The sequence below is a fragment of the Barbus barbus genome (genome assembly GCF_936440315.1).
Source record: "Barbus barbus genome assembly, chromosome: 37".
Taxonomy (NCBI): Eukaryota; Metazoa; Chordata; class Actinopteri; order Cypriniformes; family Cyprinidae; genus Barbus; species Barbus barbus.
This window is the reverse complement of record NC_136715.1, coordinates 24,610,833-24,638,107: the sequence shown is the minus strand read 5'-3', so window position 1 is coordinate 24,638,107 and position 27,275 is coordinate 24,610,833. Positions and strand designations below refer to the sequence as shown.

Sequence of the window (27,275 nt, the reverse complement as noted above, 5' to 3'; positions counted from 1 at the left end):
AGGCCCCAGTTTCACCTTGGGACCCACTCTACCTATGTATGTGCTGAGTTCCCTCTCATGCTGAGAGTTAAGTTATCCGCTCTCCAGAGCTCTGCCATGGTAGAGCTAGCATTGCTCCCCTCACTATAGAGGGTCACCTATGAGCATGCTGCTCCCTCCCGAGCATCTGAAAAGAATTCAGCTCTGTGAGTCAGCAACTTCAGGTTGTTAGGCCTCTCTCTGCCTCCCTGTTAAGTTGCTCTCCTTGTTGATCCTCCAGTGTCTGGAGAGTGTCCTGCCCCGATCCAGAACCAGCCCGCCGTCTATCCAGTCAGCTTTTCCCTAGTCAAACCTGTCAGTTGTTCCCCAGTCAAGCCCGCTGTCTGCTGCTAACTCAAGCCTGCTGTCTGCCGACACTGATATAGATTTTACATACGGATTTAAATTTAATAATTAAATGTAGACAGACGTCATTTGTCCTGTAATACACTTGTTGGATGCTCTGATAATTTCTTTAAACAATCAGTACATTCACAGATGCCTGTCTGTGTGACGTCACACAGACCCAGGCCCATCCCACTATTGTTGATTGACACTAGCCGCTGAAGACTGGATTGCCTTTGTTTTTGAAGGGAATGCACCCCCGATCTTCCTAAACGCATTTGATCACACGAATCAGGCATGTTGGCTGGCCAATCAAGCACAGTAATATCACGGTCAGCAAACCACTTGGAAGTGGTTTTGGCACTGTGGGCAGGTGCTAAAGTCCTGCTGGAAAGGAAATTAGCATCTCCATAAAGCTTGTCAGCAGATGGAAGCATAAAGTGCTCCAAAATCTCCTGGTAGACGGCTGCATTGACTGTGGACTTAATAAAACACAATGGACCAACACCAGCAGATGTTACGGCACCCCAAATCATCATTTACTTCGGAAAATTCACACTGGACTTCAAGCAGCTTGGATTCTGTGCCTCTCCAGTCTTCTTCCAGACTCCAGACCTTGATTTCCAAATTAAATGCAAAATTTACTTTCATCTGAAAAGAGGATGAAAGATGCTTCTGATGTTGTTTCTGTTTCAGAAGTGGCCTGTTAGCCCTTTTTCTGAAGATGTCCGAGCGTGGTGACTCTTGATGCACTGACTCTAGCTTCAGTCCACTCCTTGTGAAGCTCTCCCAAGTGTTTGAATCTGTTTTGCTTGACAGTATCCTCAAGCTTACGGTCATTCCTGTTGCTTGTGCACCTTTTCCTACCCAATTTCTTCCTTCCAGTCAACTTTGGATTTAATATGCTTTGATACAGAACTCTGTGAACAGCCACCCCTTTCATTAATGACCCTCTGTGACTTACCCTCTTTGTGGAGGGTTTCAATGATTGTCTTCAAAGAACAAGAGATACCTGGAATTTATACTGTAGGGATGGTCATTTAATGAAACTCAAATGTAAATATTCCAATATTTTGAGATACTGGATTTTTAACTTTCATGAGCTGTAAGCTCTAATCATCAAAAAAAAAGGTTTTACTTTACATGTAATGAATATATGAATGTTTCACTTTCCGAAATAAGTTACAAAAAAATTACTTTCAGAATATTCTAATTTTTTGAGATGCACCTGTATATTTCAAATTCAGTATCTCAGAAAATTAGAATATCAATTAAGACCAATGCAAACAAATATATTTTTAGAAATGTTGGCCAACTGAAAAGTATGAACATGAAAAGTATGAGCATGTACAGCACTCAATATTTAGTTGGGGCTCCTTTAGCCTGGATTACTGCAGCAATGCGGCGTGGCATGGAGTCGATCAGTCTGTGGCACTGCTCAGGTGTTATGAGAGCCCATGTTGCTCTGATAGTGGCCTTCAGCTCTTCTGAATTGTTGGGTCTGGCGTATTGCATCTTCCTCTTCACAATACCCCATAGGTTTTCTATGGGGTTAAGGTCAGGCGAGTTTGCTGGCCAATCAAGAACAGGGATACCATGGTCCTTAAACCAGGTACTGGTAGCTTTGGCAGTGTGTGCAGGTGCCAAGTCCTGTTGGAAAATGAAATCTGCATCTCCATAAAGTTGGTCAGCAGCAGGAAGCATGAAGTGCTCTAAAACTTCCTGTTAGACGGCTGCGTTGACCTTGGACCTCAGAAAACACAATGGATCAACAGCAGCAGATGACATGGCACCCCAAACCATCAATGACTGTGGAAACTTTACACTGGACCTCAAACAACGTGGATTATGTGCCTCTCCTCTCTTCCTCCAGACTCTGGGACCTTGATATCCAAAGGAAATGCAAAATTTACTTTCATCAGAGAACATAACTTTGGACCACTCAGCAGCAGTCCAGTCCTTTTTGTCTTTAGTCCAGGCAAGACGCTTCTGACACTGTCTCTTGTTCAAGAGTGGCTTGACACAAGGAATGCGACAGCTGAAACCCATGTCTTGCATACGTCTGTGCGTGGTGCTTCTTGAAGCACTGACTCCAGCTGCAGTCCACTCTTTGTGAATCTCCCCCACATTTTTGAATGGGTTTTGTTTCACAATCCTCTCCAGGGTGCGGTTATCCCTATTGCTTGTACACTTTTTTTCTACCACATCTTGTCCTTCCCTTCGCCTCTCTATTAATGTGCTTGGACACAGAGCTCTGTGAACAGCCAGCCTCTTTAGCAATAACCTTTTGTGTCTTGCCCTCCTTGTGCAAGGTGTCAATGGTCGTCTTTTGGACAACTGTGAAGTCAGCAGTCTTCCCCATGATTGTGTAGCCTACAGAACTAGACTGAGAGACCATTTAAAGGCTTTTGCAGGTGTTTTGAGTTAATTCGCTGATTAGAGTGTGGCACCAGGTGTCTTCAATATTGAACATTTTCACAATATTCTAATTTTCTGAGATACTGAATTTGGGACTTTCATTAGTTGTCAGTTATAATCAAAATTAAAGGAAATAAACATTTGAAATATATCAGTCTGTGTGTAATGAATGAATCTAATATACAAGTTTCACTTTTTGAATGGTATTACTGAAATAAATCAACTTTTTCATGATATTCTAATTTTATGACCAGCACCTGTATTTATTTATTTTTTAAAACATTTTTAAACATTGGAAATATATACTGTATATAACTCTTTATTTTTTCTATGTAGCTCGACAAGCTTTAAAAAAGCTCAGGTCGATACCTTTGATTTTTAAACAAGAAAATAAGGAAGTGACTGCATGGATTTGTCTAGATGAAACACAATGTGTGACAGCATCATGCAAGACATCCATGTCATACAAGATCGGATTTCCATTACCAAAGGTATCATGTTTACTTGTACAGAATTATGGCAAAGGGCACAGTCATCTCATCAGTTTATTCATCAGTCTTGATTGATGAGAGCATAACCATCTAAAACTGCCTGACCTATACAATTTACACTAGTAAATGATAAACTACTTCAAACTGCTATACAGCAGTAGTTTCAACAACAATAATAATTATAATTATAATGTGTATCAATCATTTGGTAATGTAATTATTTTATTTTGACTGTGTAAAAACATCTTTAATAAAATATTATCACATGTTTTTAGGTAAACAGTTCTACACCCGTAACTTCTACAGAATCAGAAGAAGATGAGGATGCTGCTGCAGCTAATAGTGCTCCAAGTCAAACTGAGACCACTAAACCTGCCCTTGAACTCACTGTCCCCCTCTATCCGTACTGGTACATGCATCATGCTTACAGAAAGGAACTGGAACAATTTGAGAAACAGCGTGGAGTCTGTATTTCTGCAGAAGTGTCAGTCTCAATCAAACATATCCAGAGCTCAAACCCTGATTCTGTGTCTAAAACCACTGAGGACTTTCAGAAACTAGTTAAAGAATGTGTGGATAGTTTTAGTGATGCTGCTATTAATCATAACATGGATTCAGATATTGTGAAGGAGGCCCTTAATGCCATCCAGTCAGAGAAGGAAAAGATGATGTTCACCATGTCTGCCAGTGACTGCCTGTTCTTTGGACCAAAGACATTTACAGACATGATTAAAAGAGAGACAACAAGACCGGAACAAAAATTTAAGGAGAAACTTCAGATGAACCTATTTGATATCAAGATGACAAGACAAGAGAAATTGATTGGTTACTCAGGGGACATTCCTCCTGCAAGTGGATTCAGATGGAATCAGATGCCCGATTATGGTCCAGGAGCAGTGGGTGGAGCAGTACAGGATGAGAGAGACAATTTTACAGTGCGAGGCGAAACAGATACTGGTTTCAACATAGAATCAAAAGACAACTATCTAATCACACAACTAATGTCATCTAAATATGACAGTAAAGGTGCTCATGCTGAAGAGGAGACATGCACTATATGTATGGACAGCTTCACTGACAAGACAAAACTGAAATGTGGGCATGAATTCTGTCAGGAATGTATAAGGATGTCAGTGGAGAGTCTGGGATCCATCTGTCCTGTCTGTAAGGAAGTGTTTGGGAAATTGGAGGGAAACCAACCGGATGGAACAATGAATGTAATAAAGAGCAGATCGAGTCTCCCTGGATATCCAGGCTGTGGCACTATTGAAATACACTACAACATACACAGTGGTATTCAAACGGTAAGAATATGTACAACTATTTTTTTTTTTAAAGTGCACTTGTCACATCATAAACATTGAATTGTTTGTGATTACATAGGGACAAAATACAGCTGATGACGAAATCAGTGCTGTAGTGAATGTAATCCATTTAACTATATGCGAGAACCATTTTTGCTACAGCTGCTTTGTGTTTATTCTCCTGGCTTGCAGAGGACAGCATGATGATGTATCCCATTACTTTGACCTAAAGGGGTCATATGATGCAATTTCAAGTTTTCCTTTCTCTTTACAAGCTGTTTGTACATAGATAAGATCCCTAAAGTTGCAAAGACTAAAGTCTCAAAACCAAAGAGATATTCTTTATCAAAGTTACGACTCTTGCCACGCCCCCCCAAAACAGCTCATTCAAACAAGCCCCCACATTTATGCATTTAGCAGACGCTTTTATCCAAAACGGCTTGAGCTACAGGAAAGTATATGTCTAGACTGAAGAAGCTGTGTCGGGTGGGTGGGATCACCTGCAATGCAGAGGGCTTTGCGGGTGAGACGGGTGCTGTAAATGTCCTGGAGGGAGGGGAGAGAGACACCAACGATCTTCTCAGCTGCTCTCACTATGTGTTGAAGTGACTTGCGGCAGGATGCGTTGCAAGCGCCATACCTCACAGTGATGCAGCTGGTTAGGATGCTCTCGATGGTGCCTCTGTAGAAGGTGCACATGATGGGGGTCGGGGCTCTGGCTCTTTTGAGTTTGCGGAGGAAGTAGAGACGCTGCTGTGCTTTCTTGGCCAGTGCTACAGTGTTGTTAGTCCAGGAGAGGTCTTCTGTGATGTGCACACCCAGGAACTTGGTGCTGCTCACTCTCTCCACAGTCGCACCGTTGATGGTCAGAGGGGCATGCTGAGTGTGTACTCTCCTGAAGTCAGCAACAATCTCCTTCGTCTTCTTCACATTCAGTGAGAGATTGTTGTCACTGCACCACCTGGCCAGGCGGCTCACCTCGCTCCTGTAGTTTGTCTCATCTCGGTTGCTAATGAGACCCACCACAGTCGTGTCATCCACAAACTTAATGAAGAGGTTGGAGTTGTGTGACGGCGTGCAGTCGTGGGTCAGCAGAGTGAAGAGGAGGGGGCTCAGCACACATCCTTGGGGGGCCCCAGTGTTCAGTGTGATGGTGCTGGATGTGTTACCGCCAACCCGTACTGCTTGAGGTACTGTAAGGAAGTCCAACAGCCAGTTGAAAAAAACCGAACCGCACTGTTCTCCATGCACGGTTCAGCACGCGCTAGGACCGTGGTTCAACTTAAATCTGACAACTCATGTGTAATATGGTTTGTTATAAATAACACACAAAACAAACAGGGTTATGCTAATGTATGTTTCTGTTAATGGATGCACATTCTGGCTTCCCAGTACATTACAACAACAGCAATGAGGAAGAAAAAAAAAAGTGGACAAACCATTCACTCTTGTTCAATGCGAGTGCCGTATGCTGGAATGAGCATTTATTCCGTCATCACCCGGGTGCTCATAGCACGCGCACAGGTGAGACCTGAACAGCACAAGCTGATATCGGTGTTTAAACTAAAGTCATGTAAGCTTTGCCAGTTTAAACATTTAAGAGCCAGAGGAAGCAAGCTCGTGCACGCGCTCATCAGAAGCACGTGCCTCAGAACGGACGCAAATATGAAGCTCTCTCTGAAGTATTGTGTTTGAATGGACAAATTCACACAAAAATTCTGTCAAAATGCCCATCTTGGTAAGTATCCTATAGCAGACATAGCCGGCTGAGCGTACAGTATCAGTGCATTCTCTTAAAGTGACAGCACTTTCTAAATATTAATCAAACAGCAACAAAAAAAAGAAATCACTCACTACTCTTGATTGAATCGCTTTTGTAACTTTAATAAAGATTAATCTTTCATTTATACAGTCAAATATTAAATGCTGTTTTACATTTGATTACTTTATTCAATTTCTGTACCTAAAAACTAAAGCTATAGACCTACCTAAAACAACCTGAAAATCACTGATTTTATTTGTATCTTTACTCTGTTGTATTTTTATTTGTGCTGTTGCTTCTAGTTAGATTATTCTTATTTTCTTTGTTATTTGACAGTATAGTGTTTCCCTAAACATACCGAACCGTACCGAAAGCGTGACTCTAAAACCGTGATACAAACCGAACCGTGAAAAAGTTGAACCGTTCTACTCCTATGTCAGACAGGAGTGGAGTCAGCTTTTGTAATCGATGCTTGTGTGCAAACACATACTAGCTTCATCACTGTCTGTCACGCGACACTGTTCCCCTTTCGGGCTTGAACTGATGGTAAAACTAAGGGCATTATTAACTGTCTTTACATTTATTTTGAAAGATGAAGCTTGCAATTAATGGAAAGGGGCGTTACATTTCCGACGAGTACTTGCAGTGTTCTGCCAATCACAATGCACTGTGCCAGTTGGCCAATCAGAGCAGACTGCGCTTGTTGGAAGGAGGGACTTTGTAGAAAACGAAGCGTTTGAGAGAGGCAGGGGAATAGAGGATTTACAATAATGTACAGTATTACATTTAAGCATTAATGTAGTACAACATTAAAGCATGTCAACATATTTTGTTACACCAAATACACAAAATAAGGATCTTTAAAAAAGCATCATATGACACCTTTTTAATGGGCCCTATTTTAACTAGTGGTCGACCGATAATAGTTTTTTGACAGCTGATGCCGATGCAGATAGCATGGAAAGCAGGGTGGCTATTATAAAGCCTCATTTTACAAACATCACACATTGAATGAATATGACACTGGGTAATGGCATGAAGCGCAGCATAATTTGAAATCACGAGTTTAAAGTTTGTCGATCACGCGTCTCCAGTGAAGCTGAACTCTCCTGCCGTTTGCATTGAATTTGCACAGACCGACCGTCACGCGGAGTAAACGCGATTATGCAGGTAACAAATGCACACGTTATAAGATCTCACAACTGGATTTGACTAAGTTTGCAAGGTTTTTTAAATGAAATGTTCATTAGTCATTCAAAGATTTGTTTAAACGACATAAATGCGTATTTGCTGAATGCTGACGGCAAACGAGAAAGTATTATAATGTTTGCCTTTCTATTACTAATAATAATAAAGCAGTCGTTATAATACTTTTTGTATATATTTTAATTGCTTTGTTTAACAGTTCGGATTATTTGACAGATTTTTTCTGTATTAGACAGAACTGTTGAGGACGACAGCGAACTTGAAGGAGAATGTAAACAATGTGTGCTCAGGTGCTGCCAGTCTCAGTGCCGTCAAAATAAAAGTCCCTCCTCAAACTCATCGGCCAAACAGAAAAACTTAGCGGCCAATGGCAATATTTGAAAAATGCCAAATATAAAATGTATGCCTTGGCAACACATCGGTCGAGCACTAAGGGCGTGTCAGAATCCACTTTTGCTAGTTTAACGACGGAAAAAAAATGTTGGCCCGCCCGGCGCATGGACTAAAAGGGTTGTACCTATTCTCTTAATGAGTCATGGGTGTGTTTTGGGCATAACATGCAATAAACCAATCAGAATCTCATCTTCCATTCCCTTTAAATGCAAGTTGTGCCTGCACCACAGCGGAATAGCTATTTACATGACGGAATTTGCGAGCGAGGAATTGAGAGAGTAAACGGATCTGCTCATGCGCAAGGTTAAAGCGTGTGAACAGACCATCTAAGGGACAGTTTTTGTAATCCTTTCATTTTTAATACTTCGCATGTTTGTGTGCTGCTGCGTGTCTCTGTGTATGTAATAATTAGAGTGTACACGCGTTGTATACCAGTGTATAGGCGCATAGTACTAATGGTCCCTTTAAATAATTTTTCTAAAAAAAAATACTGTGCCGTTGACTTTAGACCAAGTTTTAGTTGCTCAATGGCGCAATCATTTTCAGTTGCCTCGAAAAAGCAACATGCCAACAATGTGCCTGATCACACCTTGTTTTCAGACCAGCACGCCCATGGGCGAACAGATGGGCGGAAGTGCATTTGCTATTTAAACAACGTGGCGCTGGACATGAAAATGATAACTGCACTTGGCTGAAACTAGTAAAAACACTTGCGTCGCACCTGGCGTTGCATTGTGCTGGGTAAATGATAGGGCCCAATATGTCATAACTGACAGTTGATCACTATACTACATGATTTCCATCAGCTTTTCTATGAATTGAAATCTGTGCGTAAGATTTGGGGTAAATTAAAGATGTGAAGGACACACTTGATGCATCCTTTAAAATATGCTGAATGAAGGGCAGAAAATGGAGGCTGCCCTTTCAAGTATCATTCAGATTGAAATGGCCATTCATGCTTGATGTTGTGACAGCCAAAATATGTCGCCTTACTAGAGTATATGACCTTCTTTCTACTATTTTGTGAAAGCAACAAGCAATCTGTGACATTTGCCACCAATGAATGCTGCAATTATTGGAGACAGTTCCAGGCTTGTACGCAGATGCACATATCTGTATTTTTTGGAAACCTTTGACTGCATGTGGCCAGTCTGTGCACACTGTGCTTGAGACAACATAATACAAAACAGTGGAAGTATTTTCAAGGCTTTAGATGCTTCTTTTGTATTGTGAAACAGTTCCCATTCATATTTTCATTTTGACTGAAAATCACAATAAATAAAATAAAACTGACTAGTGAATTAAAGATTGTGATGAACAAAGACAAACAAAACACACTTTACAAAATGAAAGCACTCTGCAGAAGGTCTACAGATTGTATGCTCCCAATAAATCATGGCTCTAGATTAGAAGACCTGGGCTTTATAACAGAAGAGTTGTGTAGTACACAAACTGCAGGAAAGAAAAATTAAAAAAAATAATACAAGGCAAGGCTTGGCACCTCTGTTCCTGGCAAACTACTGTCCTGCTGATTTTAGTTCTAACTCTTAATAAAATATACCTTCCTGTAATTTTTAGTAATCCCAAAGACTTTGATTAGATCGTTTGTGTGTATAAGATTACAGAGCTATGAAAAAAATCTGTGGCATATAGGGGCCTTCCAGGAACAGTGTTTCCCCACATTGAGGCAGGGAAGGTACAAACAGATCTGACATTTGTGATCCCATAATAAGTCCTTTTTTAAAGGTTATGCTCATACTCAATTTTTCTGATGATTTAGAATAAGCATCCAAACCCAGGAAAGCCTTATCGTGGAGCAAATTGTCACGCGTACCTGCCAGACAACGATGAAGGAAATGAAGTGCTCGGACTGCTGCAGAGGGCTTTTCAACAGAAACTGATCTTTACTGTTGGGACCTCAACAACTTCCGGTTTAGAGAATGTTGTCACCTGGAATGATATTCATCATAAGACCAATACACACGGCGGGCTTATAAAGTATGAGTTCATTTAAAATCTGCTTTATATTCTCCATCATGTCCTACAAAACCAAATATGTAAAATATTACTGTATTTGAACTTTGTTTTATTTCTCACTCTCTGTACTTCATAATTATATAGTTATGGCTATCCAGACCCCGACTACCTGAAGAAAGTGAAAGATGAGTTAAAGACCAAAGGCATTAAAGAAGACACAACAAGACTGGAAAGCCAACTCAAGGACAAACTTCAGAAGAATGTGTTTGATGACAAGATGAAGAAACGGATTGGTTACTTGGGTAACATTCCTCATGCAAGAGGATTCAGATGGAATCAGATGCCTGATTATGGTCCAGGAGCAGTGGGTGGAGCAAGACGGGGCGAGAGACTGAATTTTAGATCGCGAGGCGAAACAGATACTGGTTTCAATGAACAATCAAAAGATGATTCTAAACATGACGGTAAAGGTGCTCATGCTGAAGAGGAGACATGCACTATATGTATGGACCGCTTCACTGACAAGACAAAACTGAGATGTGGGCATGAATTCTGTCAGGAATGTATAAGGATGTCAGTGGAGAGTCTGGGATCCATCTGTCCTGTCTGTAAGGAAGTGTTTGGGAAATTGGAGGGAAACCAACCGGATGGAACAATGAATGTAAGAAAGAGCAGATCGAGTCTCCCTGGATATCCAGGCTGTGGCACTATTGAAATACACTACAACATACCCAGTGGTATTCAAACGGTAAGAAACTGAATTCACCTTTTTAGCACATCATATTGTTTAATTCCACATAACACAGCCTTTACAAAAGACACAATTTGTGCTGTTGTGCCTGTTGAAAAAAAAAATTATATATGAGACAAAACTACAGAATGTCACATTTTATTATTAGCCGTTTCAACACATACATGTTTTAGCAAATAAAAAGAACAGCACTTTTAGAATCACCCAATAATAAAATGTGACATTCTGTAGTTTTGTCTCATATTCATCTTTTAATCATATTTGTAAATGTCTCGACTCCACAGCCAACAGAGCAATTTTGTCTGTACTGTTCCAATACTTTTGGAGGGTACTGTATATCATCTGTTGAAGTTGTTTTGACAAAACACCTCATATGCATACATTCTCCCCCTCCTTCTTGTGTATTACAATACAGTAATTTTAGTCCATATTTTACAGTGCAGTGTAGATAAAGCATACATATTTAATACTTAACCAGGGTAGCTTTTTTGTTTTAATATTTATTATGAATTTCTTAATTAACCAAACCTCAACAGCATAATAATATACCAATTTACAAACATGTCATGCTTCAGTTTCTCAGTCCACGTTTCATTTTCTTGCATCCTATCCTTAAGTGATAGTTGGGAAGAACTAGGAGGCAAGGAAAGGAAGCAAGAAAAGAAAACAATAATGTACAGTTTAAGAAATAAAACACTCTTCTTATGCTTTGTGTAATTTGTACTGTGCTTGAGAAAACACAAACAAAGGTAGACTTTGTGGTTCAGATTCTGTATGATGAAAAAGTTTGAATCTTTAAAATATAACTATTGGCTACTGTATGTAGGCTAAAAGACCTCTTATAAATAAACCCTCAAACTGGCTCTACATTTAATGTCTCTCATATCACGCCGCAGACTTGTTTCATACAAACACAACTGCCGGCATCTTGCGTCTCAGTTATCAGTTGTATTAAAATTACATCAGAGGTCTTCGGTATTAATATACTCTAATATGGCATTCTGTCCAGGTTTGTTTTTGCGATAATGACTGGCTAACGGCTCGTTATCCCTTGCCTGTAGTAAGTTCTCTCTTTAAGTTATCCCACTTAAAAAGATGAGAGAGGCCTGTAATTTTCATCATAGGTACACTTCAACTATGAGAGACAGAATGGGGGGAAAGAATCCAGGAAATCACATTGTAGGATTTTTAATGAATTAATTGGTAAATTCCTCTGTAAAATAAGTATTTGGTCACCTACAAACAAGCAAGATTTCTGGCTCTCACAGACCTGTAACTTCTTCTTTAAGAGGCTCCTCTGTCCTCCACTCGTTACCTGTATTAATGACACCTGTTTGAACTCGTTATCAGTATAAAAGACACCTGTCCACAACCTCAAACAGTCACACTCCAAACTCCACTATGGCCAAGACCAAAGAGCTGTCGAAGGACACCAGAAACAAAATTGTAGACCTGCACCAGGCTGGGAAGACTGCATCTGCAATAGGCAAGCAGCTTGGTGTGAAGAAATCAACTGTGGGAGCAATTATTAGTAAATGGAAGACATACAAGACCACTGATAATCTCCCTCGATCTGGGGCTCCACGCAAGATCTCACCCCGTGGGGTCAAAATGATCACAAGAACGTTGAGCAAAAATCCCAGAACCACACGGGGGGACCTAGTGAATGACCTGCAGAGAGCTGGGACCAAAGTAACAAAGGCTACCATCAGTAACACACTACGCCGCCAGGGACTCAGTGCCAGACGTGTCCCCCTGCTTAAGCCAGGACATGTCCGGGCCTGTCTAAAGTTTGCTAGAGAGCATTTGGATGATCCAGAAGAGGATTGGGAGAAAGTCATGTGGTCAGATGAAACCAAAATACAACTTTTTGGTAAAAACTCAACTCGTCGTGTTTGGAGGAGAAAGAATGCGGAGTTGCATCCAAAGAACACCATACCTACTGTGAAGCATGGGGTGGAAACATCATGCATTGGGGCTGTTTTTCTGCAAAGGGACCAGGACGACTGATCCGTGTAAAGGAAAGAATGAATGGGGCCATGTATCGTGAGATTTTGAGTGAAAACCTCCTTCCATCAGCAAGGGCATTGAAGATGAAACGTGGCTGGGTCTTTCAGCATGACAATGATCCCAAACGCCCGGACAACGAAGGAGTGGCTTCGTAAGAAGCATTTCAAGGTCCTGGAGTGGCCTAGCCAGTCTCCAGATCTCAACCCCATAGAACATCTTTGGAGGGAGTTGAAAGTCCATGTTGCCCAGCGACCGCCCCAAAACATCACTGCTCTAGAGGAGATCTGCATGGAGGAATGGGCCAAAATACCAGCAACAGTGTGTGAAAACCTTGTGAAGACTTACAGAAAACGTTTGACCTCTGTCATTGCCAACAAAGGGTATATAACAAAGTATTGAGATGAACTTTTGTTATTGACCAAATACTTATTTTCCACCATAATTTGCAAATAAATTCTTTAAAAATCAGACAATGTGATTTCCTGGATTCTTTCCCCCCATTCTGTCTCTCATAGTTGAAGTGTACCTATGATGAAAATTACAGGCCTCTCTCATCTTTTTAAGTGGGAGAACTTGCACAATTGGTGACTAACTAAATACTTTTTTGCCCAACTGTATATGCGAGAACCATTTTTGACAAATGCACGCTACAGCTGCTTTGTGTTTATTCTCCTGGCTTGCAGAGGACAGCATGATGATGTATCCCATTACTTTGACCTAAAGGGGTCATATGATGCGATTTCAAGTTTTCCTTTCTCTTTACAAGCTGTTTGTACATAGATAAGATCCCTGAAGTTGCAAAGACTAAAGTCTCAAAACCAAAGAGATATTCTTTATCAAAGTTACGACTCTTGCCACGCCCCCCCCCCCCAAAACAGCTCATTCAAACACGCTCCACATGTCTACATCACAATGTGGAAATATTTGCGTAATGCCGCTCAAATGTTCACACAAAGAAAGAAGACGTGGTTTCAGTAACCGCAGTAGTGTTAATGCAGCCATGTCAGACTAGGGGTGGCACGGTTCACGGAAAAAAAAACCGAACCGCACAGTTCTCCATGCACGGTTCGGCACGCGCTAGGACCGCGGTTCAACTTAAATCTGACAACTCATGTGTAATTTGGTTTGTTATAAATAACACACAAAACAAACAGGGTTATGCTAATGTATATTTCTGTTAATGGATGCACATTCTGGCTTCCCAGTACATTACAACAACAGCAATGAGGAAGAAAAAAAAAAGTGGACAAACCATTCACTCTTGTTCAATGCAATGTATGCTGGAATGAGCATTTATTCCGTCATCACCCGGGTGCTCATAGCACGCGCACAGGTGAGACCTGAACAGCACAAGCTGATATCGGTGTTTAAACTAAAGTCATGTAAGCTTTGCCAGTTTAAACATTTAAGAGCCAGAGGAAGCAAGCTCGTGCACGCGCTCATCAGAAGCACGTGCCTCAGAACGGACGCAAATATGAAGCTCTCTCTGAAGTATTGTGTTTGAATGGACAAATTCACACAAAAATTCTGTCAAAATGCCCATGTTGGTAAGTATCCTATAGCAGACATAGCCGGCTGAGCGTACAGTATCAGTGCATTCTCTTAAAGTGACAGCACTTTCTAAATATTAATCAAACAGCAACAAAAAAAAAGAAATCACTCACTACTCTTGATTGAATCGCTTTTGTAACTTTAATAAAGATTAATCTTTAATTTATACAGTAAAATATTAAATGCTGTTTTACATTTGATTACTTTATTCAATTTCTGTACCTAAAAACTAATGCTATAGACCAGGGCTGTCCAAACTCGGTCCTGAGAGGGCCGGTGTCCTGCAGAGTTTAGCTCCAGCTTGCCTCAACACACCTGCATGGAAGCTTCTAGTATGCCTAGTAAGAGCTTGATTAGCTGCTTCAGGTGTGTTTAATTAGGGTTGGAGCTAAACTCTGCTGGACACCGGCCCTCCAGGACCGAGTTTGGACAGCCCTGCTATAGACCTACCTAAAACAACCTGAAAATCACTGATTTTATTTGTATCTTTACTCTGTTGTATTTTTATTTGTGCTGTTGCTTCTAGTTAGATTATTCTTATTTTCTTTGTTATTTGACAGTATAGTGTTTCCCTAAACATACAAATAGAGCAAACGTACCGAAAGCGTGACTCTAAAACCGTGATACAAACCGAACCGTGAAAAAGTTGAACCGTTCTACTCCTATGTCAGACAGGAGTGGAGTCAGCTTTTGTAATCGATGCTTGTGTGCAAACACATACTAGCTTCATCACTGTGTCTGTCACAATAAATAAAATAAAACTGACTAGTGAATTAAAGATTGTGATGAACAAAGACAAACAAAACACACTTTATAAAATAATAACAATACAAGGCAAGGCTTGGCACCTCTGTTCCTGGCAAACTACTGTCCTGCTGATTTTAGTTCTAACTCTTAATAAAATATACCTTCCTGTAATTTTTAGTAATCCCAAAGACTTTGATTAGATCGTTTGTGTGTATAAGATTACAGAGCTATGAAAAAAATCTGTGGCATATAGGGGCCTTCCAGGAACAGTGTTTCCCCACCTTGAGGCAGGGAAGGTACAAACAGATCTGACATTTGTGATCCCATAATAAGTCCTTTTTTAAAGGTTATGCTCATACTCAATTTTTCTGATGATTTAGAATAAGCATCCAAACCCAGGAAAGCCTTATCGTGGAGCAAATTGTCACGCGTACCTGCCAGACAACGATGAAGGAAATGAAGTGCTCGGACTGCTGCAGAGGGCTTTTCAACAGAAACTGATCTTTACTGTTGGGACCTCAACAACTTCCGGTTTAGAGAATGTTGTCACCTGGAATGATATTCATCATAAGACCAATACACACGGCGGGCTTATAAAGTATGAGTTCATTTAAAATCTGCTTTATATTCTCCATCATGTCCTACAAAACCAAATATGTAAAATATTACTGTATTTGAACTTTGTTTTATTTCTCACTCTCTGTACTTCATAATTATATAGTTATGGCTATCCAGACCCCGACTACCTGAAGAAAGTGAAAGATGAGTTAAAGACCAAAGGCATTAAAGAAGACACAACAAGACTGGAAAGCCAACTCAAGGACAAACTTCAGAAGAATGTGTTTGATGACAAGATGAAGAAACGGATTGGTTACTTGGGTAACATTCCTCATGCAAGAGGATTCAGATGGAATCAGATGCCTGATTATGGTCCAGGAGCAGTGGGTGGAGCAAGACGGGGCGAGAGACTGAATTTTAGATCGCGAGGCGAAACAGATACTGGTTTCAATGAACAATCAAAAGATGATTCTAAACATGACGGTAAAGGTGCTCATGCTGAAGAGGAGACATGCACTATATGTATGGACCGCTTCACTGACAAGACAAAACTGAGATGTGGGCATGAATTCTGTCAGGAATGTATAAGGATGTCAGTGGAGAGTCTGGGATCCATCTGTCCTGTCTGTAAGGAAGTGTTTGGGAAATTGGAGGGAAACCAACCGGATGGAACAATGCATGTAAGAAAGAGCAGATCGAGTCTCCCTGGATATCCAGGCTGCGGCACTATTGAAATACACTACAACATACCCAGTGGTATTCAAACGGTAAGAAACTGAATTCACCTTTTTAGCACATCGTATTGTTTAATTCCACATAACACAGCCTTTGCAAAAGACAAAATTTGTGCTGTTGTGCCTGTTGAAAAAAAAATTATATATATAAAAAAATAAGGTATTTAGGTCTGAGGCATATTTAGTTTTTCTGCATGCCATTATGTCTTGCTAACACTGTGAAAGGCAGAAGTACTGTCACGGGGTTACTTTTCATTTTTGCATTTCCCCATGATCCTCATGCCTGTGACCCAGAAACCGATCAAAGTCCGCTATGATAAAGGACATCTCAATTGTCTAATTGCACTGTGAGGAAGTGAGGATGGAGCTTACTAACTGTGCTCAACAGGTACAGTCCCCTCCATAAGTATTGGAACAGTAAAGACAAAATTGCTCTGTTGGCTGTGGAGTCAAGACATCTGCAAATATGATTAAAATATGAATATGAGACAAAACTACAGAATGTCACATTTTATTATTAGCTGTTTCGGTCACACTTTATATTAGGTGGCCTTAACTACTATGTTCTTACATCAAAAGATAAGTACAATGTACTTATTGTGGTCATATTGTATTGCAAAACACTTCTTCTGCTATTGAGGTGGGATACCGGTAAGGTTAGGGACAGGTTTGGTGGTATGGGTAGGTTTAAGGTGTAAGGGATGGGTCAACAGTGTAATTATAAATGTAATTACAGATGTAACTACATATAGGTATTTTTAAAAATATAAGTACAATGTAAAAACATGTATGTACACAATAAGTGCATTGTATCAAATGGTATAATTTAAATGTAAGTACATAGTAGTTAAGGCCACCTAATATAAAGTGGGACCGCTGTTTCAACACATACATGTTTTACCAAATAAAAAGAACAGCACTTTTAGAGTTCATCCCACTCATTGATGTGAGCATAAGTATTGGGACAGTTGAACATAAGACAGATATAAAAGATTAAAAGCTATTATTTAGTTGCAGATCCCTTGCACACAATCACAGCAGTGAGTCTGTGACCCATAAACATCACCAGACTCTTGCTCTCATCCTTTGAAATACTTTTCCCAGCCTTTAATGCAGCCAATCCCAATTGTTGCTTGTTTTGGGGAGTTTCTGCCTTTCCTCTCCTCTTCAGCTGGTGAAATTCATGTTCAATCAGATTTAAATCTGGAGATTGACTTGGGCAATCTAATACTTTCCATTTCTTTGCCCTTATAAACTCCTTGACTGAACTGGCAGGGTGTTTTGGGTCATTGTCCTGATGCAATATGAAGCACTTCCCAATGAATCTGGTGGCATTTTCTTGAATATTGGTAGGTAAGATGGTTTTGTACTCTTCCAAATTCATTCTGCTACTGTCATCATACATTAAGTCATCAGTAAAGTTGAGAGGGCCTGTTCCAGAGACAGCCATGCATGCCCATGCCATGACACCACCTCCACCATGCTTTACAGATGAGGCTGTATGCTTGGGATCATAGCAGTTCCCTGTTTTCTCCATATTTTTGCTTTCCCATCACTTAGATAAAGGTTCATCTTTGTCTCATCGGTCCATAAACACAGTTCCAAAACTCTTCTGACTCACCTTTGTGCTTTTTTACAAACTCTACTCTTGCCTTTCTATTTTTGGTGCTGGTCAGAGGTTTGCATCTTGCTGTGTAGCATCTGTAATTCTGTGTCAAAGTCTCCTGAGGACAGTAGATTGTCAGAGCATCACCCAGCTTTCTGGAAGTTGTTGCTGATTTTACAGACACGTCTTTTAGGATTCATTTTCAAAGCTTTTATGATTTGTCTTATCAACTACTGTTGTTTTCTCAGCCGATCTGGTCGTTGCTGGTGTCGCTGGTGGTTTCCAAACTCTTGATTTCTCCATGCCCTTTGTTTTTGCTAGAGCTCTATGTGACTTCCTCTTTTTTTCAGCATCTAAATCGCTTGCTTTTCTATCAAAGTCAGCTCCTTCATCTTCATCCTGGTTTGTGTGTGTCATCATCGAATGCAAGATTCAGAATGCAGAAGTAATGGATATAACTGATACGACACATTCCCTGCTTTTAATATCTGAAGAATTAATAAATCAGGACACAGCTGATCACTTAGAAAGACCTGTGAGGCAACTGCTCCAATACTTATGCTCGCATCAGATAGAGGGATGAACTCTAAAAGTGCTGAACTTCTTAGCTGCTAAAACATCTATGTGTTGAATCACCCAATAATAAAATGTGACATTCTGTAGTTTTGTCTCATATTCATCTTTTAATCATATTTGTAAATGTCTCGACTCCACAGCCAACAGAGCAATTTTGTCTGTACTGTTCCAATACTTTTGGAGGGTACTGTATATCATCTGTTGAAGTTGTTTTGACAAAACACCTCATATGCATACATTCTCCCCCTCCTTCTTGTGTATTACAATACAGTAATTTTAGTCCATATTTTACAGTGCAGTGTAGATAAACCATACATATTTAATACTTAACCAGGGTAGCTTTTTTGTTTTAATATTTATTATGAATTTCTTAATTAACCAAACTTCAACAGCATAATAATATACCAATTTACAAACATGTCATGCTTCAGTTTCTCAGTCCACGTTTCATTTTCTTGCATCCTATCCTTAAGTGATAGTTGGGAAGAACTAGGAGGCAAGGAAAGGAAGCAAGAAAAGAAAACAATAATGTACAGTTTAAGAAATAAAACACTCTTCTTATGCTTTGTGTAATTTGTACGTTTGAATCTTTAAAATATAACTATTGGCTACTGTATGTAGGCTAAAAGACCTCTTATAAATAAACCCTCAAACTGGCTCTACATTTAATGTCTCTCATATCACGCCGCAGACTTGTTTCATACAAACACAACTGCCGGCATCTTGCGTCTCAGTTATCAGTTGTATTCAAATTACATCAGAGGTCTTCGGTATTAATATACTCTAATATGGCATTCTGTCCAGGTTTGTTTTTGCGATAATGACTGGCTAACGGCTCGTTATCCCTTGCCTGTAGTAAGTTCTCTCTTTAAGTTATCCCACTTAAAAAGATGAGAGAGGCCTGTAATTTTCATCATAGGTACACTTCAACTATGAGAGACAGAATGGGGGGAAAGAATCCAGGAAATCACATTGTAGGATTTTTAATGAATTAATTGGTAAATTCCTCTGTAAAATAAGTATTTGGTCACCTACAAACAAGCAAGATTTCTGGCTCTCACAGACCTGTAACTTCTTCTTTAAGAGGCTCCTCTGTCCTCCACTCGTTACCTGTATTAATGACACCTGTTTGAACTCGTTATCAGTATAAAAGACACCTGTCCACAACCTCAAACAGTCACACTCCAAACTCCACTATGGCCAAGACCAAAGAGCTGTCGAAGGACACCAGAAACAAAATTGTAGACCTGCACCAGGCTGGGAAGACTGCATCTGCAATAGGCAAGCAGCTTGGTGTGAAGAAATCAACTGTGGGAGCAATTATTAGTAAATGGAAGACATACAAGACCACTGATAATCTCCCTCGATCTGGGGCTCCACGCAAGATCTCACCCCGTGGGGTCAAAATGATCACAAGAACGTTGAGCAAAAATCCCAGAACCACACGGGGGGACCTAGTGAATGACCTGCAGAGAGCTGGGACCAAAGTAACAAAGGCTACCATCAGTAACACACTACGCCGCCAGGGACTCAGTGCCAGACGTGTCCCCCTGCTTAACCCAGGACATGTCCGGGCCTGTCTAAAGTTTGCTAGAGAGCATTTGGATGATCCAGAAGAGGATTGGGAGAATATCATATGGTCAGATGAAACCAAAATACAACTTTTTGGTAAAAACTCAACTCGTCGTGTTTGGAGGAGAAAGAATGCTGAGTTGCATCCAAAGAACACCATACCTACTGTGAAGCATGGGGTGGAAACATCATGCTTTGGGGCTGTTTTTCTGCAAAGGGACCAGGACGACTGATCCGTGTAAAGGAAAGAATGAATGGGGCCATGTATCGTGAGATTTTGAGTGAAAACCTCCTTCCATCAGCAAGGGCATTGAAGATGAAACGTGGCTGGGTCTTTCAGCATGACAATGATCCCAAACGCCCGGACAACGAAGGAGTGGCTTCGTAAGAAGCATTTCAAGGTCCTGGAGTGGCCTAGCCAGTCTCCAGATCTCAACCCCATAGAACATCTTTGGAGGGAGTTGAAAGTCCATGTTGCCCAGCGACAGCCCCAAAACATCACTGCTCTAGAGGAGATCTGCATGGAGGAATGGGCCAAAATACCAGCAACAGTGTGTGAAAACCTTGTGAAGACTTACAGAAAACGTTTGACCTCTGTCATTGCCAACAAAGGGTATATAACAAAGTATTGAGATGAACTTTTGTTATTGACCAAATACTTATTTTCCACCATAATTTGCAAATAAATTCGTTAAAAATCAGACAATGTGATTTCCTGGATTCTTTCCCCCCATTCTGTCTCTCATAGTTGAAGTGTACCTATGATGAAAATTACAGGCCTCTCTCATCTTTTTAAGTGGGAGAACTTGCACAATTGGTGACTGACTAAATACTTTTTTGCCCAACTGTATATGCGAGAACCATTTTTGACAAATGCACGCTACAGCTGCTTTGTGTTTATTCTCCTGGCTTGCAGAGGACAGCATGATGATGTATCCCATTACTTTGACCTAAAGGGGTCATATGATGCGATTTCAAGTTTTCCTTTCTCTTTACAAGCTGTTTGTACATAGATAAGATCCCTGAAGTTGCAAAGACTAAAGTCTCAAAACCAAAGAGATATTCTTTATCAAAGCTAAGACTCTTGCCACGCCCCCCCCCAAAACAGCTCATTCAAACACGCCCCACATGTCTACATCACAATGTGGAAATATTTGCGTAATGCCGCTCAAATGTTCACACAAAGAAAGAAGACGTGGTTTCAGTAACCGCAGTAGTGTTAATGCAGCCATGTCAGACTAGGGGTGGCACGGTTCGCGGAAAAAAAACGAACCGCACGGTTCTCCATGCACGGTTCGGCACGCTTCATCACTGTGTCTGTCACAATAAATATTATAAAACTGACTAGTGAATTAAAGATTGTGATGAACAAAGACAAACAAAACACACTTTACAAAATAATAACAATACAAGGCAAGGCTTGGCACCTCTGTTCCTGGCAAACTACTGTCCTGCTGATTTTAGTTCTAACTCTTAATAAAATATACCTTCCTGTAATTTTTAGTAATCCCAAAGACTTTGATTAGATCGTTTGTGTGTATAAGATTACAGAGCTATGAAAAAAATCTGTGGCATATAGGGGCCTTCCAGGAACAGTGTTTCCCCACATTGAGGCAGGGAAGGTACAAACAGATCTGACATTTGTGATCCCATAATAAGTCCTTTTTTAAAGGTTATGCTCATACTCAATTTTTCTGATGATTTAGAATAAGCATCCAAACCCAGGAAAGCCTTATCGTGGAGCAAATTGTCACGCGTACCTGCCAGACAACGATGAAGGAAATGAAGTGCTCGGACTGCTGCAGAGGGCTTTTCAACAGAAACTGATCTTTACTGTTGGGACCTCAACAACTTCCGGTTTAGAGAATGTTGTCACCTGGAATGATATTCATCATAAGACCAATACACACGGCGGGCTTATAAAGTATGAGTTCATTTAAAATCTGCTTTATATTCTCCATCATGTCCTACAAAACCAAATATGTAAAATATTACTGTATTTGAACTTTGTTTTATTTCTCACTCTCTGTACTTCATAATTATATAGTTATGGCTATCCAGACCCCGACTACCTGAAGAAAGTGAAAGATGAGTTAAAGACCAAAGGCATTAAAGAAGACACAACAAGACTGGAAAGCCAACTCAAGGACAAACTTCAGAAGAATGTGTTTGATGACAAGATGAAGAAACGGATTGGTTACTTGGGTAACATTCCTCATGCAAGAGGATTCAGATGGAATCAGATGCCTGATTATGGTCCAGGAGCAGTGGGTGGAGCAAGACGGGGCGAGAGACTGAATTTTAGATCGCGAGGCGAAACAGATACTGGTTTCAATGAACAATCAAAAGATGATTCTAAACATGACGGTAAAGGTGCTCATGCTGAAGAGGAGACATGCACTATATGTATGGACAGCTTCACTGACAAGACAAAACTGAGATGTGGGCATGAATTCTGTCAGGAATGTATAAGGATGTCAGTGGAGAGTCTGGGATCCATCTGTCCTGTCTGTAAGGAAGTGTTTGGGAAATTGGAGGGAAACCAACCGGATGGAACAATGAATGTAAGAAAGAGCAGATCGAGTCTCCCTGGATATCCAGGCTGTGGCACTATTGAAATACACTACAACATACCCAGTGGTATTCAAACGGTAAGAAACTGAATTCACCTTTTTAGCACATCATATTGTTTAATTCCACATAACACAGCCTTTACAAAAGACAAAATTTGTGCTGTTGTGCCTGTTGAAAAAAAAATATATAAACAAAGGTCTGAGGTATATTTATTTTTTCTGCATGCCATTATGTCTTGCTAACACTGTGAAAGGCAGAAGTACTGTCACGGGGTTACTTTTCATTTTTGCATTTCCCCATGATCCTCATGCCTGTGACCCAGAAACCGATCAAAGTCCGCTATGATAAAGGACATCTCAATTGTCTAATTGCACTGTGAGGAAGTGAGGATGGAGCTTACTAACTGTGCTCAACAGGTACAGTCCCCTCCATAAGTATTGGAACAGTAAAGACAAAATTGCTCTGTTGGCTGTGGAGTCAAGACATCTGCAAATATGATTAAAAGATGAATATGAGACAGAACTACAGAATGTCACATTTTATTATTAGCCGTTTCAACACATACATGTTTTACCAAATAAAAAGAACAGCACTTTTAGAGTTCATCCCACTCATTGATGTGAGCATAAGTATTGGGACAGTTGAACATAAGGCAGATATAAAAGATTAAAAGCTATTATTTAGTTGCAGATCCCTTGCGCACAATCACAGCAGTGAGTCTGTGACCCATAGACATCACCAGACTCTTGGTCTCATCCTTTGAAATACTTTTCCCAGTCTTTAATGCAGCCAATCCCAATTGTTGCTTGTTTTGGGGAGTTTCTGCCTTTCCTCTCCTCTTCAGCTGGTGAAATTCATGTTCAATCAGATTTAAATCTGGAGATTGACTTGGGCAATCTAATACTTTCCATTTCTTTGCCCTTATAAACTCCTTGACTGAACTGGCAGGGTGTTTTGGGTCATTGTCCTGATGCAATATGAAGCACTTCCCAATGAATCTGGTGGCATTTTCTTGAATATTGGTAGGTAAGATGGTTTTGTACCCTTCCAAATTCATTCTGCTACTGTCATCATACATTAAGTCATCAGTAAAGTTGAGAGGGCCTGTTCCAGAGGCAGCCATGCATGCCCATGCCATGACACCACCTCCACCATGCTTTACAGATGAGGCTGTATGCTTGGGATCATTGCAGTTCCCTTTTTTCTCCATATTTTTGCTTTCCCATCACTTAGATAAAGGTTCATCTTTGTCTCATCGGTCCATAAACACAGTTCCAAAACTCTTCTGGCTCACCTTTGTGCTTTTTTTGCAAACTCTAATCTTGCCTTTCTATTGTTTGGTGCTGGTCAGAGGTTTGCATCTTGCTGTGTAGCATCTGTAATTCTGTGTCAAAGTCTCCTGAGGACAGTAGATTGTCAGAGCATCACCCCAGCTTTCTGGGAACGTTTTCTGGGATTCATTTTCACAGCTTTTATGATTTGTCTGTTATCAACTACTGTTGTTTTCTCAGCCGATCTGGTCGTTGCTGGTGTCGCTGGTGGTTTCCAAACTCTTGATTTCTCCATGCCCTTTGTTTTTGCTAGAGCTCTAAGTGACTTCCTCTTTTTTTCAGCATCTAAATCGCTTGCTTTTCTATCAAAGTCAGCTCCTTCATCTTCATCCTGGTTTGTGTGTGTCATCATCAAATGCAAGATTCAGAATACAGAAGTAATGGATATAACTGATACGACACATTCCCTGCTTTTAATATCTGAAGAATTAATGCAACAGGACACAGCTGATCACTTAGAAAGACCTGTGAGGCAACTGCTCCAATACTTATGCTCACATCAGATAGAGGGATGAACTCTAAAAGTGCTGAAGTTCTTAGCTGGTAAAACATCTGTTTTGAATCACCCAATAATAAAATGACATTCTGTAGTTTTGTCTCATATTCATCTTTTAATCATATTTGTAAATGTCTCGACTCCACAGCCAACAGAGCAATTTTGTCTGTACTGTTCCAATACTTTTGGAGGGTACTGTATATCATCTGTTGAAGTTGTTTTGACAAAACACCTCATATGCATACATTCTCCCCCTCCTTCTTGTGTATTACAATACAGTAAATTTAGTCCATATTTTACAGTGCAGTGTAGATAAACCATACATATTTAATACTTAACCAGGGTAGCTTTTTTGTTTTAATATTTATTATGAATTTCTTAATTAACCAAACCTCAACAGCATAATAATATACCAATTTACAAACATGTCATGCTTCAGTTTCTCAGTCCACGTTTCATTTTCTTGCATCCTATCCTTAAGTGATAGTTGGGAAGAACTAGGAGGCAAGGAAAGGAAGCAAGAAAAGAAAACAATAATGTACAGTTTAAGAAATAAAACACTCTTCTTATGCTTTGTGTAATTTGTACTGTGCTTGAGAAAACACAAACAAAGGTAGACTTTGTGGTTCAGATTCTGTATGATGAAAAAGTTTGAATCTTTAAAATATAACTATTGGCTACTGTATGTAGGCTAAAAGACCTCTTATAAATAAACCCTCAAACTGGCTCTACATTTAATGTCTCTCATATCACGCCGCAGACTTGTTTCATACAAACACAACTGCCGGCATCTTGCGTCTCAGTTATCAGTTGTATTAAAATTACATCAGAGGTCTTCGGTATTAATATACTCTAATATGGCATTCTGTCCAGGTGTGTTTTTGCGATAATGACTGGCTAACGGCTCGTTATCCCTTGCCTGTATTAAACAAATTGTCATGAAGGCCCAGTGTACATGTTCTCATATTCTTGAAAATATATCACAATTAAAGTAAAAAAACAAACAAAAAAACTGACTTTTATCTAGAATCATTCACAGTATTTGAAGTTCCAAAAACCACACCGAATACTGTCTACACAAAACAAAATTAGGTAGAAATGGGTGACTTATCACAGCAAAGTGTTATTTCTAAAGCCTAAGTTTCTCAGACATCTGTGATCTCCTAGTAGATAGGTTTCTATTAGTTAAACATATGTAAATTATGTAATTTTGTAAAACATGTTTTTATGATTATTTTTAGAATGAGCATTCAAACCCAGGAAAGCCTTATCAGGGGGCAAGTCGTAATGCGTACCTGCCAGACAACATTGAAGGAAATGAAGTGCTTGCACTGCTGCAGAGGGCTTTTAAACAGAAACTGATCTTTACGGTCGGGATATCTACAACTTCTGGTTTAGAGAATGTCGTCATCTGGAATCATATTCATCATAAGACCAATACACACGGCGGGCCTGAAAGGTAGGAGTTCATATAATGCTTTCAATTTTCTATCATGTTTGGTAAAAGCAGTAATCAAATATTTATTTTTTACTTGTGTAAAATATCACTGTATTTGAATTTTTGTATTTGTATTTTTTTCTGTCCATAGATATGGCTATCCAGATACTGACTACCTGAAGAGAGTGAAGGATGAGTTGAAGGCTGAAGGCATTGAATGAGGATTTGATTTATATGTCCTGCTGAAAAACTGTTCTAGTCTAATATTATTATTGCAAATTAACCAGATATCAACATGTGTTATTTTAAAGTGACATTAGTTAAGCAAACAAACAAATAAAACATTTGCAAAATTATTCCACCCTCTAACTCAAGGGCAGGGTTTACCAAACTGCGGTTTGTGAGTTCATGAAAAGATAACGGTTATTTTGATCATAAAAATTTAAAAATTTAAATAAATGCAATAGGATAGCACAATTAAATTGAAATGGTGTGATTATCCAGTAGAAAAACTTCAGTGGACTGTATGCACTACTGGTATTACATTAAGCACACAATGAAATCTTGAAGTGTTACACAACAGGACAAAGCTATACTGATACAATCCACCTTCACTCTTATGGTATTTAAGGCTTCTGAAATTCATTACTAAAAAGTTTAATACAAAAATCTTATGTTTGTTATAGTTAAACATTCACTACCAGTCAAAAGTTTTAGAATGGTAAGATTATTTTAATGTTATCTTCTGCTCATCAAGGCTGCATTAATTTGATCCAAAATACAGCAAAACAGTAATATTTTTACCATTTAAAATAACTGCTTGCTATTTGAATATATATTTTAACATGTAATTTATTCCTGTGATCAAATATGACTTTTCAGCATCATTACTCCAGTCTTCAGTGTCACATGATCCTTCAGAAATATTTTCTCATTTTATATTGATTATTATATTAGTGTTGAAAACAGTTGTGTACATTTTTTTTTTTTAATCTTTGATGAATATAAAGTTCAAAAGAACAGCATTTAACTGAAACAGAAAGGTTTTGTAACATAATAAAGTCTTTACTGTCACTTTTGATCAATAAAATGTGTATCTGCTGAATAAAAGTATTATTTTTGTTTTTATTTTTATAAAAATAAATACACCCCACGAGGAGTGTAGCATCTTCCTGGGCTTAAGCCAATGGTGCCTCCACTGGTGGAGCCAGGAAGAGACAAGAAAAAAGTCTGGGGAGGTAAAATAAATCAATTGCAACAGTTCTATCATACCTAAATGTAACTCTGTACAAAGGAAAAAAGGGGGGCAGGGGGGAGGTGGACTGTTATCTTTTCAATCTCCATGTGCATAAATGTGAGAAGGACGGAAGTCAACAGCACATAAATGCTGTAATGTAAAATTAGTTATTTTATGCAT

At 39.6% G+C, this 27,275-nt stretch overlaps 1 protein-coding gene across 1 annotated transcript in view; it reads left to right on the top strand.

The window, feature by feature from the left end:
- LOC306856827 (uncharacterized protein) overlaps positions 1-26,961 on the top strand; it is a 39,944-nt gene extending 12,983 nt beyond the window's left edge. The window contains exons 4-13 of the mRNA XM_079396313.1: positions 3,118-3,272; positions 3,548-4,576; positions 9,718-9,935; positions 10,059-10,662; positions 15,354-15,571; positions 15,695-16,298; positions 21,726-21,943; positions 22,067-22,670; positions 25,662-25,879; positions 26,010-26,961. Coding sequence (XP_079252439.1) covers positions 3,118-3,272; positions 3,548-4,576; positions 9,718-9,935; positions 10,059-10,662; positions 15,354-15,571; positions 15,695-16,298; positions 21,726-21,943; positions 22,067-22,670; positions 25,662-25,879; positions 26,010-26,079 — 3,938 coding nt within the window. The 3' untranslated portion in view covers positions 26,080-26,961. The remainder of the gene's footprint in view (positions 1-3,117; positions 3,273-3,547; positions 4,577-9,717; positions 9,936-10,058; positions 10,663-15,353; positions 15,572-15,694; positions 16,299-21,725; positions 21,944-22,066; positions 22,671-25,661; positions 25,880-26,009) is intronic.
- Positions 26,962-27,275: the final 314 nt, after the last annotated feature.